The 15,630-nt window shown below is 44.6% G+C and overlaps 1 protein-coding gene across 1 annotated transcript in view; it reads right to left on the bottom strand.

Moving 5' to 3' along the window:
- Positions 1-15,630, bottom strand: part of VWA3B (von Willebrand factor A domain containing 3B) — a 201,453-nt gene that overhangs the window by 161,347 nt on the left and 24,476 nt on the right. The window contains 2 exon segments of the mRNA XM_040453963.1: positions 4,028-4,143; positions 10,224-10,393. Coding sequence (XP_040309897.1) covers positions 4,028-4,143; positions 10,224-10,393 — 286 coding nt within the window.

Below are 15,630 nucleotides of genomic sequence, written 5' to 3'. Positions count from 1 at the left end.
CAAGCAGATAGATGCCTTATAAGCAATCTGAGAGAACAGAGTGGAGAGGATCATCAGGAAAGAGTCCTCAGAAAGGTAACATATATACAGAGGGGACAGAGAAACCCAAGCAAAGGCAGGGGAGAGGTATCTTTGAGGGCTCAACTGAGAGCAAATATGTGTTGCTCTAAAAAGGCAACAAACATTGAGACAGGGGCCTCAGACAGAAAGTAGGGGTCCTGTGCAAAAGTGAGGTTACAAGGTGGGGCAGAACCAAGTGAACAGTACCAAGCTTGATGAATATAAAACTTCAGCAAAAGCTATGAAAGAACTCCCAAAACACTTAAATTTAAAATAATGTCATTTGGGGGCACCTGGGTGGCTTGGTCGGTTAAGCGTCCGACCGGCTCAGGTCATGATCTCATGGCCCGTGAGTTCGAGCCCCGCGTCGGGCTCTGTGCTGACCGCTCAGAGCCTGCAGCCTGTTTCAGATTCTGTGTCTCCCTCTCTCTCTGCCCCTCCCCTGTTCATGCTCTGTCTTTCTCTGTCTCAAAAATAAATAAATGTTAAAAAAAAATTTTTTAAATAATGTCATTTCAATACACCTATGTTTCAATTCTTCAATATTTTTCAACTATTTTAATAACCAAGAAACAATCATTAAAAATAATAAATTAAAACATGTACATGGGGCACCTGGGTGGCTCAGTAGGTTAACCATCCGACTTCAGCTCAGGTCATGGTCTCATGGTTCATGAGTTAAAGCCCTGCATCAGGCTCTGTGTTGACAGCTCAGAGCCTAGAGCCTGCTTTGGATTCTGTGCCTCCCTCTCTGCCCCTCCCCCACTCACACTCTATCTTTCTCTCAAAAATAAACATTTAAATAAATAAACAAACAAATAAATAAAATGTGTATAGAGGCACACATTTTTTCCCTTTACCTTAGGGTACCTTATGACCTAACACATCATTGCTGGAGCCTGTCTTTATTTAAAATTGTGACGCTCTGATCACGATGGATTTTTTGCACTAACTTTGAACTTTTTTTTTTAAGTTTATTTACTTATTTTAAGAGACACAGAGACAGTCCAAGTGGGGGAGGGGCAGAGAGCAAGGGAGAGAGATTATCCCAAGCGGCCTCCACACTAACAGTGCAGAGACCGACATGGGGCTTGAACTCAGGAACCTGAGATCTTGACCTGAGCTGAAACCAAGAGTCAGACACTCAACTGACTGAGCCACTCAGGTGCCCCTAACTTTGAACTTTTAAAACACTGCACTATTGTATTAAACAAGCACATGAAAAGATGCTCAAATATCACTAATCAATAGGAAAATGCAAATCAAAACCACAAGATACCACTTCACACCTAGGATAGCTATTAACCAAAACCAAAAAGTAAACAAGCCAAAACCCAGAAAATAACACGTATTAGTGAGGAAGTGGAAAACCTATGCACTGTCGGTGGGAGTGTAAAACAGAGCAGCCACTATAGTGAACAAGGTGGAGGTTCCACAAAATTAAAAATAGAATTACCATACATGATGAGTGGGGTATATACCCCAAATAATTGAAAGCAGAGTCTCAAAGGGATAGTTGTATATGTGTGTTCACAGCAGCATCATGCACAGTAGCCGAAAGGCAGAAACAGCCTGAGTGTCCATCAATGGATAAATGGATAAAAAAAAAAATGTGGTCTATACATGCAAGAGAAGATTATTCAGCTTTCAAAAGGGAGGAAATTCTGGCGCATGCTACAACATGGATGAACCTTAAGGACATAGGTTAAAGTAAAATAAGCCAGACACAAAATGATACTGTATGATCCCACTTACATGAGGTATCTAAAGTAGCCAAATTCAGAGACAGAAAGTAGAATGGCAGATGCCAGGGGCTGGAGGAGGGGAAATGGGGATTTGCTGTTTTAATGGGTACAGCTTTGCAGATGAGATTGGCTTGGAGATTGGCTGCCCAGCAATGTGAGTGCACGCAGCACTCCTGAACTGTACACTTAAAAAAAAGTTAAGATGACAAATTTTATGTTACGTATATGTTACTACAATTTTTAAAATGATTATCTTGACTACAGTTTTTCTGCATTGGCATAGTGCACGGGGTAATGGTAAGTCATGCCAATTATCTGGAACCCAGAGAGTCGGTAATAGCAGGAAATCTCTTCCAGGTCAGTTCTCTGAGCAGTGTCCCTCTAACCCTTCAATTGACAGTCTCTTCTTTCTATACAACAGGTGGCACAATGAACTCCTGAGGAGGCATCCTCTCTCCCCAGCCTGGAGAGGGGCCCAGGCAAACTCATACTGATAAATGCTTGACCCCGATAGTGGGAAATAGGGAAAGGGAACTGAGCAGGAAGGCCTGAACATCTGCCTCTGAGGCCTTGGGTCAGATTGGAAACCACTTATTTTCCAAACCAAAAGACTGTGTCAAAGGATTTCTGGGCAGTTTTTGAGTAGGAGAAATGCAATGTTGGCATTTCTGGGACACTGTGACGGATAGAGGAGACAAGGTTGCATATTTAGGATTCGGGCTCTCTCCTCAGATTCAGAATGTGGGATTGCTGAAATGGCATCAGAATGGCAGGCCACAGTCTGAGCACTTCATTCCAAGAAAATGTTTTAATCTATAATTTAATTTGCATGATTCACAGGTTTGGGAAGATGGTAGTCGCTGCAAATGTAAGCTATGTAGCCAGATAGGTTTCCCTTTATAACTAAGTTGCCAAGGAACACATAAGCCAAAATTAAACCCCTTTACAGAAATTGGCATGCCTTGGGGAACTGGGACATCTCACATTCTTTACCCTGATTGAAATATTGCCCACTAGGCTTAATCTTGTAAAATACTTTCAGTAGGCATGGCATACATCCTGAATTAACTGTTTTTGTTAGATTAGCATTAATCTTCCTTGACAATTGACATTTTCTCAAACTCTCTGAAGAAACCCACTTCACCAACAGAACAAGGGCGTAAGTTACCTAAATCAGGGCCGCCAGTGAGACCTAGTGGAAACGCTTCCCTGCTCCTGTGGGACACTGAGAATCTGAATCCACAAAGTATGTGTCAGGGACAGGCTTTGTGATTTGACCCCTCTCCTTCGCCTCCACCTGACCACCCGTCCCTTTACGCAACTGTGTCCTCCTCAGGTGCAGTATTGTTATATAAACAAAGAAACCTGTCACGCAGATGTGTCCTGCAGCTTCTTCTCTTCTCCCAGAGAGTAGTTCTTGCCTTATACTGAAGCTAGAAATCTCTGCCAATAACTTCAAATGTAGGAGGGTGGAGGTGGCGATGGGCCTTTTTCAGACCTCCAACGGCACCATGCCGCATCACCTCTCAATCCCTTCCTTCCTTGCTTTTCTCAGCAGAGCTCACTCGGTGTCTTTGGCACTTTGCAATGTCAGCAGCTCCAAAGAAAGTCCCATCCCTTGGCTTTCTGAGTAACCTTCTAGTACCATTTTTTCTGAACCTATTTCTCACTGATTTTGTGACCTCCTTCCCTATGCCTGTTAAATCTCTGATGACACTCTCTGAATGAAGGGGGAGGTTCACTCTGCCTCCACAAAGGTTCCTGTGCATGCCTGGCCCTCATAAGAGGCAGGTCAATCCTGCACATGAATCTACAAGCCCTGCTGTCACTGACAGGTTGGGCAGCAGAAACTTCCCAAGAACTGCAGGGATCCTCACCACAGCATCCAGCTAACCTGGGCACAGCACAGGAGTTCTGCCTTACCAGGAACTAAGTCCAGCACTGACACAGCAGGACTACATCTCCAGAAGGTTCTCATATTAGTTCAACACATACTACTTAGGCCACTTCCCTGGGTAACAAACTTATGCCTGGTTGCTGAGCTGACAAATTCATCATTACCATCATGAACTTCCCCTGGACCATATAAATAATGAAAAGGATACCATTGGTCCCTACGTGGTGCTTTATTTCCCAAGCATACAGAAAATCTGAAGTTAAGATATAAACCACACTGTGTTGTTGTTGTTTATTGTTGTTGCTGTTTTTTCTATCCCAGGTACCTGGAGGGGGTTTTCCTTTCAGTTTCCTTGAATTCCAAGTATTTACACTGTCACCATCCTTTAAGGCAGATGCAGGAAATTCCACACACTCTGTTCTCTCTGCAAAGGCATGGAATCTGAAACATGAAGAGATTTGCAACATTAGGCTAATCGTGGTATTTGTGTATGTCTATTCATTCTCCCAGGACTGTGAACTTGCTCCGCTGTGGTACTGAGTATCTTAGATGTTTCACTGCTTTTCCGTGTACCTGATCAATTCCCCCAAACAAAAGACAGGGAGGCAAAAGAGAAGAGAGAGCTGCAAATGTATTGGGATTTTAACAGATGACTCTTCTCATTAGAGGGTAATTAGGCCAACCAAATTGTATTTATTGACCCTGGAAAAATGATACCCTCTGCTTTATTTATCTTCTGTTCCCAGGTTCAATCATGTCAACACAGTGTTGACAAGCCAACAGTCTAATGAGGCCCCAACAGTGCCTGTGGCCCTGTGGGTTCAGTGTTGAAAGCTGGCGACAACAAGCACCATTGGCTCAACTGTCAATTGCCAAAGGGCTTCAGTCAACTTTAACTTGGCAAACACGAACTTCCCTTGAGTGTAAGCAGAAGCACTAATGAAAAAAATTCTTGTGTGGACTAGTTTTTAAAGCCTGACTCCAAAATGTGGTCCCAGGAGCAGCAACAGCACTGGCAACTAGTTAGAGATGCACATTCCTGGGCCCTACCTGGATCTGCTGAGTCAGAATAAGCACTTTAATAAGATCCCTAGGGGATTCGTGTACATGATAAAGCTCAAGAAGCACTGGGGTAATCTACAAAATGATAGGCTAAGCACACCCATGACACCAATTATCTGGAATCCAAAAAGTCAGTGATAGCAGGTAATTTCTTTCAGATTATCAGAAGATTTCTGGGTAATGTTCCTCCAGCCCCTTAAAGTTCCACCTCGGCTTGTTACTCAGCACGAAGAGAATCCTGAAGCACGAGTTGAGATGGACAGACAGATGCATGGATGATAGAAGAGATGTGGGGGCTTCTCCTGGGCCACGGGAAGCCTCAGCCCTATTTATTTCTAAAGGGTTTCAGGTAAGACTAGAACAATGACTTGATGGCACTAAACAAGCCAACCTTGTTCCAATAGCCCCTCATGAGGACAATGGACCCTTAACCTGGCCACTCCTGCCTCCCGCAGGTGCTTCCACCAGAGCGGAAATGGCCAGCTGCTTTTGTCCTGTGACCTCCTTACCCAGCAGAGTGTGGAGGGCTGAGGTTTGTCCTACCAGGTCCCACACTCTGAGTGCCCAGGACTTCAGTGCCCAGGACCTGTTCTCCAGATTAGAAAAGAGAACAGGGCAGACATTTCCTCTGGCTAATACAACCTCATTTGTGCAAGAAAGCAAAACATGCTTTGCAGCTGGGTGGCTCTGTTTAGACACAGACTCGGGCACAAGGGAACCAAGAGTCCAGCCTCCTTGCAAGCCTGAGCAGCTCAGGGCATGCCCTTTATAGTCCGTACAAACTGCACCACAGCTAGAACTCAAAAACCAAAGGTGTGCAGAGGCCAAGCAAGAGACACAGCGGTCTGGCTGGGGGCAGAGCAGGCAGGAGCACTGCTGGTTGTGGGTCAGGCTCATCCACGAGGGCCAAAACAGAGACAGAAAAGCATATCTATGTGTCATCCTCTTCTGCAAAACTCACTTGATGGTGCTCGGCCTAAACTGCAGCTTCTCCCATGTTAAATTACGCCCTAACACCTCACCTGCCCACAGAAAGTGCCCCACGTGAACTAAGCAGAGGACTAGCAAGACAGATGGTCCTGCCAATTGACTTTTACTCTCTCTACTAGCAAAAGTAGGACAGTGAGCCCCCTCTTTATTGGGGGGAGGTGGTTAGGAACCCAAAATTGAAGCACCTAATGTTAAAAGATTTTCAAAGGGCCTTGAGAGAAGCCAGAGCAGTGGTCCTCAGAGTCACCAGGGGTCTGGTTAAGAATGAATATTCTTGGCCCTCTCTAGAGCTCACAAATCAGGATCTCTGGGGCTGTGGCCAAGATATTTGCATTTTAATCAAACTCCCTAGGCAGCTCTTATTCAAAGTGAATGATTAAATGCATATCCCCAGGATCTCCTCTATTATGTAGAAGTATCAGCCTGTAAGGTGAAGCCCTTGACCTCTGAATTATTTTATTTTTTTAAATTTACATCCAAATTAGTTAGCATATAGTGCAACAATGATTTCAGGAGTAGATTCCTTAGTGCCCCTTACCCATTTAGCCCATCCCCCCTCCCACAACCCCCCCAGTAACCCTCAGTTTGTTCTCCATATTTAAGAGTCTCTTCTGTTTTGTTCCCCTCCTTATTTTTGTATTATTTTTGCTTCCCTTCCCTTATGTTCATCTGCTTTGTATCTTAAAGTCCTCATATGAGTGAAGTCATATATTTGTCTTTCTCTAATTTCACTTAGCATAATACCATCTAGTTCCATCCATGTAGTTGCAAATGGCAAGACTTCATTCTTTTTGATTGCCAAGTTATACTCCATTGTGTATATATATACCACATCTTCTCTATCCATTCATCCATCAATGGACATTTGGGCTCTTTCCATACTTTGGCTATTGTTGATAGTGCTGCTATAAACATGGGGGTGCATGTGTCCCTTCGGAACAGCATCCTTGTATCCCTTGGATAAATACCTAGTAGTGCAATTGCTGGGTCATAGGGTAGTTCTATTTTTAATTTTTTGAGGAACCTCCATCCTGTTTTCCAGAGTGGCTGCACCAGCTTGCATTCACACACCAGCAGTGCAAAAGAGATCCTCTTTCTCCACATTCTTGCCAACATCTGTTGTTGCCTGAGTTGTTAATGCTAGCCATTCTGACTGGTGTAAGGTGGTATCTCATTGTGGTGGCTTTGATTTGTATTTCCCTGATGATGAGTGATGTTGAGCATTTTTTCATGTGTCAGTTGGCCATCTGGATGTCTTCTTTGGAGAAGTGTCTATTCATGTCTTTTGCCCATTTCTTCACCGGATTATTTGTTTTTTGGGTGTGGAGTTTGAAAAGTTCTTATAGATTTTGGATACTAACCCTTTATCTGATATGTTGTTTGCAAATACCTTTTCCCATTCCATCGGTTGCCTTTTAGTTTTGCTAATTGTTTCCTTCACCGTGCAGAAGCTTTTTATTTTGATGAGGTCCCAGTAGTTCATTTTTGCTTTTGTTTCCCTTGTCTCTGGAGACGTGTTGAGTAAGAAGTTGCTGTGGCCAAGATCAAAGAGGTTTTTGCTTGCTTTCTCATCGAGGATTTTTATGGCTTCTTGTCTTACATTTAGGTCTTTCATCCATTTTGAGTTTATTTTTGTGTATGGTGTAAGAAAGTGGTCCAGGTTCATTCTTCTGCATGTCGTTGTCCAGTTTTCCCAGCATCACTTTATTCCATTGGATATTCTGTCCTGCTTTGTCAAAGATTGGTTGGCCATATGTTTGTGTGTCCATTTCTGGGTTCTTTATTCTGTTCCATTGATCTGATTGTCTGTTCTTGTGCCAATACCATACTGTCTTGATGATTACAACTTTGAAGTATAGCTTGAAGTCCGGGATTGTGATGCCTCCTGCTTTGGTTTTCTTTTTCAGGATTGCTTTGGCTATTTGGGGTCTTTTCTGGTTCCATACAAATTTTAGGATTATTTGTTCTAGCTCTGTGAAGAATGCTGGTGTTATTTTGATAGGGATTGCATTGAATATACAGATTGCTTTGGGTAGTATCAACATTTTAACAATATTTATTCTTCCTATCCAGGAGCATGGAATCTTTTTCCATTTCTTTGTGTCTTCTTCAATTTCTTTCATGAGCTTTCTATAGTTTTCAGTGTATAGATTTTTTACCTCTTTGGTTAGATTTACTCCTAGGTATTTTATGGCTTTTGGTGGAATTGTAAATGGGATTGATTCCTTGATCTCTCTTTCTGTTGCTTCATTGTCGATGTATAGGAATGCAACTGATTTCTGTGTATTGATTTTATATCCTGCAACTTTCCTGAATTCATGAATCAGTTCTAGCAGTGTTTTGGTGGAATCTTTTGGGTTTTCCAATATAGAGTATCATGTCATCTGCGAAGAGTGAAAGTTTGACCTCCTCCTAGCCTATTTGGATGCCTTTTATCTCTTTGTGTTGTCTGATTGCAGAGGCTAAGACTTCCAATACTATGTTGAATAATAGTGGCAAGAGTGGACATCCCTGTCTTGTTCCTGACCTTAGGGGGAAAGCTCTCGGTTTTTCCCCATCGAGGATGATATTAGCATTGGGTCTTTTGTATATGGCTTTTATTACCTCAAGGTATGATCCTCCTATCCCTACTTTCTTGAGGGTTTTTATCAAGAAAGGATGCTGTATTTTGTCAAATGCATTCTCTGCATCTACTGAGAGGATCATATAGTTCTTGTCCTTTCTTTTATTGATGTGATGAATCACACTGATTGTTTTCTGGATATTTAACCAGCCCTGCATCCCAGGTATAAATCCTACTTGGTCATGGTGAACAATTTTTTTTATGTATTGTTGGATACAGTTGGCAAATATCTTGTTGAGGATTTTTGCATCCATGTTCATCAGGGAAATTGGTCTATAGTTCTCCTTTTTAGTGGGGTCTCCATCTGGTTTTAGAATCAAGGTAATGCTGGCTTCATAGAAAGAGTTTGGAAGTTTTCCTTCCATTTCTATTTTTTGGAACAGCTTCAAGAGAATAGGCATTAACTCTTCCTTAAATGTTTGGTAGAATTCCCCTGGAAAGCCATCTGACCCTGGACTCTTGTTTTTTTGGGAGATTTTTTATTACTAATTCAATTTCTTTACTGGTTATGGCTTGACCTCTGAATTATTAACAAGCTCCTCAGTCAAATACGATGAGCAATTAAATTTGGGAACAAATGCTCAAGGGCAGGAATTGTACCCATTTCAGACAGGCTAACTTAGGAAAGGACTCAGTCATTCTCCTTATAACCACATAGGTAGCTACTCTCCCTCCACAAGGGACCTAAACCTATGCACACAGACAAGGTGGTGGGTATGTTTTGTAATGTAGGCCCTTTTATTATTCAGGTATGATGAGGCCATTAGATCAGTTTAGCTGCCACTGAAAATACAGTTTGCTATTCACAGTCCCTGCTATAGACTGAATTGTATCCTCCGCCCCCTAAATTCATATGTTGAAGCCTTAACCCCCAATGTAACTGTATTTGACCATATTTGGAAATAGAGCCTTAGGAGGTAATTAAAGTTAAATGAGGTCAGAAGGTCCTGATCCAGTGAGATTAATCTCCTTTAAAGAAGATACACCAGAGAGCTTATAGGCATGCTCCTGCTTTCTTTCTCCCTGTCTGTCTGTCTCTCTCTCTCCCCTCCCCCTCTTTTTCCCTTCATCCTTCCTACCCTCCTTCCCTCCCATGAGAGGATATAGTTAAGAAAGCAGCTGTCTACAAGCCAGGAAGAGAGCTCTCACCAGAAACTGAATCAGCCAGCACCTTGATCTTGAACTTTCCAGCCTCCACAAGTGTGAGAAACAAATTTCTGTTGTTTAAGCCACCCAGTCTGTGGTATTTATTATGGCAACCAAAACTGACTACTCAGTTCCCAAGATGAGGGAACACAGCACACCACACCACACAGGGCCACACAGGGCAGCACCAGGGACAGTCAGGAGGCTTGAGAGAACAAGAAGAAAATATGAGCAAGAGTCTTTATTGTGGATTTTGCAGGAGGATGGAATGGGTGAGGGAGAGGAAGCAGGTTTAGGATTGGCTGGCTGAATAATTTCAGTGGGTTCTGGGGTATAGGAGTTACCCCAAGTTGTCTGCTACCTGGCCTGGCTTGCAGTATTGAGTGTGAGTGCCCGTAGGCATCACAGCGGGCTCTGGATCAGTTAACCTGCATACAAAAGTGCACTCCTGGGTCATTTATGCTCTCTAGGAATTAGCTAGCCTTGGAAGGAGCAGTCTTTCCAGGGGCAGCAAGGACCCCTGATGTCAAAGCAATAACAAGGCAAGATATTAATATAGGGTAGAAAAGAAAAGGCCACGAAGACTAAAGACCACTGGAAAGAGGAGAACATAGGAACAAACCAGTTAGGAAAACCACTGCTGACCTTGCAGAAGTAGGCAGCTCACCCACTGTCACTCAAGAGCATGTTTTCTGCCTACCTGCTGTGGGTCTTGGCACTCAGATCTTTTAAGAACGCTATAGTGCCTTCTCCTCTGGCATTGAAGGACACTGTGCAGACAGGACATGGGATCTCCAAAGCCTTCTGAAGGAGAAGCTCCTTGGTTTGCTCAGGAATGTCTCCCACCACAAAGTAGTAAATGGATTCCATCTGCAAGACAGTAGTACTGACAATTTATCTCCCTGACATGCCCCAGCCTTGTACTGAACTCACTGGCAATATACTTTCTACAAAACTGCCTTGGGACAGTGGGGGACAGCAGGAATAACAGCACTATTCCATGTTTTGTGAGGACATTTAGAGGCTGAAGTCAGGAAGTGAACTATTCAAGGCCTGGTGCCAAGAAGGTCTATTGGCAGTGCTCATGGTCTCAGATATTGCATGGGAAGGATATGATTGGCCAATGTGGAAAATAGCTTCCACTAAGCCCCCGGATACAGTCGACAGGTCAGGAGTGGCTGTTTTCAACATGAAGGACGTGTTGGCACAGCCGCTGTGGGCAGGAAGCTTATTAACCATCTCCCATGGTGGTGCCAGAATTCTACAGACTCATCTATCCTCAGTCTGAGGCAGAATGAGGGAAGGAGGGCATATTCCCACTGGGTTCATGCTCTGTTCTCATCTCACGAGGAAACACATGCCTGGGAGATGAGACTGTCCTGACTTCATGCAGCACTGGGCCTTGACTCTCACCACCATGCCAGGCCATGACGAGAATGAGAGAACGAACAAACCCATGTCAGGAGCCCCACCACACACACACCCCAACTTTCAGCTAGGGATATGGGAGATGTATACCTCATCTAGGTAGGAGACAATCCCAAAGTGCTCCCTGCTTAATTTAGAGACACATGAAATCCACCCAAGGGGGCCGCGTGACAAGGTTCCACCCCGACCTCAACCACACTGCTCTTGCTCTTCCTGCAGATTCTGCCTCTCACAGTGTTTGCCCTCCCTGCTAATGAGGGAGGGCAATGAGAACTAATGAGTTCTATGAAATTGGGCAAGTGATAGAACTTCAGTTTCTTCACTTATACAAAGGGAGGTAATACAGTGTCCCTTGTGACTAAGTTTAAACGAGATGACTTCCACTTATGCATGTATATATTTCAGAAAGTTAAAACCCAGCAGCACATATCATCTGAATCTGTCCCTAAAAGCACCCTCATGGATTGTCCCCATGGCTAACTGGGGGAGAACCCCCAGAAAATGAAATGGGTTTGAAGGAAAAAATAGGTGTCACCATCCCCTTAGGACTCCTGAGCCTATCTCTAATCATAAAGCCCTGTGAACTGAAGGTAAATAGTCAGGTGCCTCAGTTCGACTTCAAACTGGGACTCAAACCCACCTGGCACTTATGAAGAGGACTTATGATCAGCTCTCCAGCTGGCTGGGCCACCCTGTTTGCAGCAGCTGGGGCCAACTGTGCCCAGGGAGATGGTGAGAGCAGGGTGGCAGAGGGCCCCGGCTGGGAGGGAGGCCACGGCCAGAGTGGAAGCTGACAGCAGCCTACTCCAGCAACAGCCTTTCTTCCATGGGGCTCCCACACTCATGACTCTTTCTCTCAAGGCTTTCAAACCACGATTTTAAAAAGGACCTAACTGGGGGCACCTGGGTGGTTCAGTCGGTTAAGCGTCTGACTTCGGCTCAGGTCATGATTTCGTGGTTCATGGGTTCAAGCCCTGAGTTGGGTTCTGTGCTGACAGCTCAGAGCCTGGAGCCTGCTTCAGATTCTGTGTCTCCCTCTCTCTCTGCCCCTCCCCCACTCACACTCTGTTTCTCTCTCTCCCTAAAGAATAAATAAACATTAAAAAAAATTTTAGGGGTGCCTGGGTGGCTCAGTTGGTTAAGTGTCCAACTTCAGCTCAGGTCATGATCTCATGGTTTATGAGTTCGAGCCCCACATCGGGCTCAGAGTCTGGAGCCTGCTTCGGATTCTGTGTCTCCCTCTCTCTCTGCCCCTCCCCTGCTCATGCTCTGTCTCTGTCTCAAAAATAAATAAAACATTAAACAAAAAATTTTTAAAGACCTAACGGGGGGTAAAGACTGAGCAGTACTACACATTTCTTTCAGCCAGTCACCAAGAGACAGAAAACAAAACAAAACAAAACAACATTAAAGGAAGGAAAAAACTGTTCCTCACATTCCTTGTCAGGCAGCTAGTATTATTCTCCCAGCAAATGCATTCTCTTTCCCTTTTTCCCCCATGTTACACATTACCTTGTGTGAGACAGGTTAAGTAGGCTCCCTTCAGTTGCACTGTTAGTAGTGTTCCAGCTGGGTCAGGGCTCAAGTTTAGCATGAGGACAGGTTCAACCTCACATAAAGATCTAAAGTCACACATGGCCCAAGAGAGGAGTCTTGAGATTCTTTCCTAGGATTTGTTAGCTCAACAAGGGAAGTGGTGGGGGCAAACATCTCTCTAGGAGGGAGGTCTGTCAGCATCTTCTGACACCATGCATCTCTGTTGCACATTGTGCAAACTCAGCTTCTCTGCTCTGGCAATAACCCAAGAGTCTGAAATCCTTGTGCAGAAATGTTTTTCCCTTGAGATTTCATCAAGCTAAAAATTGATGTAGCCAGCAGTGAGTCAGGATTTCCTTTCCTTTACTCAGGTTATGGGGTTATTCACTATTCATCAAGTTCATTGCTCAGTTTCTTAATTGCCTAGGTTTTTGGTTATCCATGCAGGGTCCATATTTCCTGGGACATGCCCTACAACGAGACCACCTGTCCCACTCTCAGTCACCCCCTACACACTGCCTTCCTGCCTCTCCTTTCCACTCACATAATGACACTGAGAAAAAAAGAAAATAAATATGCTGCTACCTAGCCCATTCCCCCACAAACTGGCAAAACACCTTTTAAAGTGAAATGGCTTTGGGGTCATCTGCTCTTTGGGATGATAAGCCAACACAGATTGTTTTATTCAACACTCACAATAGTCCTGTGGAAAATGAATTCTTATTATTGCATCCTGTTTACAGATGAAGAAACTGAGGTCTGGACAGGTAAATTGACCTGGTCTTACAGCTAGTAAATCAAGCTCCCTGACCCCCATAGGAGCTTCTGCCTTTGCTTTCAACCACTTTATTCTGTTGGCTCATCATGGCAAGGCTGGTTACCTCTTAGAGATGGACGTGAATTCCAGAACTGTGTACGCGAGATCATGGGACAGGAAGGTGACCAGAAACAGGCACTGTTTTCACTTCCTTGGCACCCACACCATTCAAGGCTCCTAGCCCATGAGATCAATATCACTGACCAGAAATTGGGTGAGGTTGTCTGGCTCAAGGGAACTGTCTTCATTGGAATCCTCTCCCCTTTCCCCAGTACCACTGAGCTTCTTAGGACAAGGGCCAGTCTTAAGGGTGAGCAACAGCGGTGAGGACCAGGAGCAGCCTTCTCACTGACCAGCATTTCCCTAAATGCTAATCTGCACTGAATTTGATAACACAAGACATAGAAAATATTTTGGGTTCCATTCAGCTATTTTACTGTGAGCTGAAAACTTTGCACCACCGAAAATAGGGTGGAACGTTTCTGTTTTCACTTGAAATATCTTATTCTGCCTGGGCCATTTGTTCTGCGGCTTCCCACGGCAACCTGCATTCCGCCTAGCCAAGGAAGCCTTGACATCTTCTCAAACACAGGTTTGGGGGAAAAGAAGAACCAGACTGGCAGTGGCTGCTTCTTCCCTGACTGCCCTCTGCCACAGCTTGTCGGAAACCTCTGAGTGTAAAAATCTCCACTCTGCAAGAAGTCAGATGAAAGTCAACCAGAATGGCAACCAGAGATCTAACAAAATTCTCCTATCCTTCATAAAATTTTAACCATTTCAACAGTTTTGACCAACTCCAGACCTTGGATCTGACCTCCAGGTCTTCCCAGTACCTGTGGGGACTCTTTCCTGATTCAGCCTATTTTGATTTTTCTGATCCCTCCATGGTGGTGACTGCCCTCTTGATATTAGCCCAGCTCAGTTCTCCAATCCCTGATAACACCCTTGACCACCACCAACTTTCCGGCCTCCCAGGCTTCCAAGTCCCTGTCTCCACCTACTATCCCCACCAGCCCTGTCACACAAGGCTCAGCAAATTCACCGGCCTGGTCCCACACAGACCACTACACTTCAATTCAAAATAATCAAATCTGTACCACAGCATAGTCAATGGGAATTTCTTGGATGCACATCTCGCCCCAACCTCAAAATTATCAACATTACTTCTTTCCCATTCCTTCAATGTACAACAAACACCTATCAAGATGTTGCCAGGCACTGCCATCTCTAGGGACAAAGGTGAAAAGATTTGATGCCTGTCTGACCCACTGCCAAGCTCATGATTGGTGTGGCCAGCCCTTCAGTTTACTGTCCAGTGCTGAAAGCTCCTTATGGAATCATGTGGGTCTGTCTCTAATTCACCCCCTTAGCCTCCCAGTGAATGGGATTTTTTTTTAAGTAAACAAATGTGTGCCTATCACCTGGATGGAAGAGAGGCTGAGAGAACACAAAGAGAAACGTAGGTGCCCTTTGGGCAGGTAGCCTTCTGCTGAAAGCAGAAGCAAAGCCCCCTCAGTTATCTTTCTTAGGCAGCTAGGAATCAGGGCTTTGGATAATCAGGCTTCTCTTTCCTAACGACCCCTCACATCCAGGATCACTAGGCATTCCAGGGCCTCCTGGCACAACACTCCTCTTCATTAAGGTCAAGGAAGCTACCAACTTCCCAAAGACCTATCCTGGGACCACGGGATGCTGCAGAGCAGAAACCCTGGGCTGGATGGCACACCTGGGCTCTGAGGACAATGCCAGCCCCTCTAAACTGCCAGACATTTCCTCAGTACCCCACAGGCTGCCTTCCCATGAGCCAGGCCTTTTGGCACAGGATACAAGAGTACTTCATCAACAGTGCTCTCTAAGTGCTGCCATCAGAGCTAGGATTAAACAGACCCCACACTGCCTGGCTCCTCTGGATTCAAAGGCTCACCCTCAGTCATCCCTGCCTGTTCAGTCTTCTGGTCCAATCATGGGTACAAAGCCCAGTTCTGGAGGAGGCCAGTAGCCTCCGATTATCCTCCTTCACACTCACCAAGTGCATCAGTCAGCCCTTCCTCCTCAAGTGGAACCTGATACCAAAACCCAACTCCCGTGTTAATCTTTGAACAAAAGACAATCCCCACTCTCTTGGTTCTTCTCAGAACTCACTCACAGGAGATGCTAACCCAAAGCAAGTTATCATCAGCAGGATTTACTGTTCAAAAGGTTTCTTAAGCCTTACATATTTTCTATTCAGAGAAAACTACAGCTACATGGGTAATTTTGGAACTCACTGGGGTGGGCATGAGGGGCACAGGTCAGAGAAGCAACCAGTAAGGGAAATCTATTCCTC

This window comes from Herpailurus yagouaroundi, unplaced genomic scaffold (assembly GCF_014898765.1).
Source record: "Herpailurus yagouaroundi ecotype Mexico unplaced genomic scaffold, PumYag 210, whole genome shotgun sequence".
Classification (NCBI taxonomy): domain Eukaryota; kingdom Metazoa; phylum Chordata; class Mammalia; order Carnivora; family Felidae; genus Herpailurus; species Herpailurus yagouaroundi.
Note: the sequence above shows the minus strand (reverse complement) of the source record. Positions and strands in the feature narration are given on the sequence as shown.